The sequence below is a fragment of the Etheostoma spectabile genome, chromosome 18 (assembly GCF_008692095.1).
Source record: "Etheostoma spectabile isolate EspeVRDwgs_2016 chromosome 18, UIUC_Espe_1.0, whole genome shotgun sequence".
Lineage (NCBI taxonomy): Eukaryota > Metazoa > Chordata > Actinopteri > Perciformes > Percidae > Etheostoma > Etheostoma spectabile.
In genome coordinates, this window is record NC_045750.1 from 18,145,728 (window position 1) to 18,147,504 (window position 1,777).

A 1,777-nucleotide genomic window follows, 5' to 3' on the forward strand; every position below is an offset into this window, starting at 1 on the left:
TGTATAACCTGTTGGGCATAAACTGGATATGATGAAAAACAGAATGAAAAAACCTTATTTAACTTAACTGAGAAAAATCTATCTGGACTCTTAAAAGATATTCCTTTAATTAACAAGATGACAAATTATGATTTTAATTATTCTTATATAATGAAATGATCAGTGCTGTCAGTGTGTAATTAAAATGCCTGCGGAAAAAGCCCACTTGATTTATACAAAGCCCCAACAAATGAATGTTGTGTAACATCAGTTAATTTTGTCACTAAAATAGTCAATAAACAATTACAAATGATGTAAGTTTGTTAAAATATGGGAACCTTTCACATAACAAACCTTTATTGTTAATATTGATAATATTGATGATCTGGCAAAACTGCTAAGAATGAGACAACAGTACAAAGCAAAATTCCAAAGCTAAGGATACTTTTTTGTGCAGTACAGTGATTTAAGCCTTTGCAGGAGTTACAAAGGTGCTATTGTCTTGTGTTAACCCTTTGCAAAAAGGTTTTGTCTGATTGTATTCGTCGGGTCTTTTGGGGGAACAACTGTAAATGTGGACAACTCTCAGTGCACTGTGGGCTTCTATGGCATGTTGCTGGGTCAGGCTGTTTTCACAAAGGGGACCTCTGCCTGGCAGGTATAAAAAGGAAGGCTTCAAACAGGTAGACAAGCAGTTCAGCTCCAAGTGCAGCACCAGCAGCAGCAACATCTGGCGAAGATAACCCCCCGGCAACATGAACACGATGAACAAGATTGTCTTCTATGAGGAGAGGAACTTCCAGGGCCGCTCTTACGAGTGCATGAGCGACTGCCCCGACATGTCCACCTACATGAGCCACTGCCACTCCTGCAGAGTGGAGAAGGGCTGCTTCATGGTCTATGACCGCACCAACTTCATGGGCAACCAGTACTTCCTGAGGAGGGGTGAGTACGCCGACTACATGAGCATGATGGGCATGAGCGACTGCATCAGGTCCTGCCGCATGATCCCCATGTACAGAGGCTCCTACAGGATGAGGATCTACGAGAGGGACAACTTCCAGGGTCAGATGCACGAGCTGATGGAGGACTGCGACAACATCATGGACCGCTACAGCATGTCCAACTTCATGTCCTGCAATGTGATGGAGGGCCACTGGCTGATGTACGAGCAGCCCAACTTCAGAGGACGGATGTGGTACATGAGGCCCGGAGAGTACAGGAACTTCATGAGCATGGGCATGAGCGGCATGAGGTTCATGAGCATGAGGCGCATCATGGATTCCTGCTACTAGACGACTTATGAAGGTGCAGCGAATGGTTTCAAAATAAATATTCAAAACTGAGTGACTAAGCAACTCATCTGTAGCAATATGACAACCAGTGAACTGCACATACACATGTCTTTGACTGCAGGCCAGCTGATTAAGAGAATAAAAACATAAGATAACCTTAATAAAGTCTGCTTTATTAATACAAATTCAATATTAATTCCATTCTTTGTTCTTTTTTTTTTCCTTGTATTAGTTTCTTCTTTCTTCCTACATTTTCTGAAAGGTACTGTACCTCAAAAACATTTACTATTTACTTTCCACTATCCTTGCCTTGCTTTATACAGAGCTGGGTTACAATTAACATAGTTCAGCTTGATTAAGTATTGAAAAATTGACTTTCATTCAATATCCCACACATCAATTCTTATGTAGGTAATCTTGTCAGTGTGCTTCTGAATGTGGAGTGACTTTACATTTGAGAAAACCTGTATTTTAAGTTCAGTTCTGAGAACACCAGGGTGTTC

At 41.2% G+C, this 1,777-nt stretch overlaps 1 protein-coding gene across 1 annotated transcript; it reads left to right on the top strand.

Annotated features, from left to right (window-relative positions):
- Positions 1-708: 708 nt before the first annotated feature.
- On the top strand, positions 709-1,289 carry LOC116705969 (gamma-crystallin M2-like). The gene has a single exon (XM_032542480.1). It carries the CDS (start codon positions 735-737, stop codon positions 1,272-1,274), a length of 540 nt encoding a protein of 179 aa, XP_032398371.1. The 5' UTR covers positions 709-734; the 3' UTR covers positions 1,275-1,289.
- The last annotated feature ends 488 nt before the right edge of the window (positions 1,290-1,777 follow it).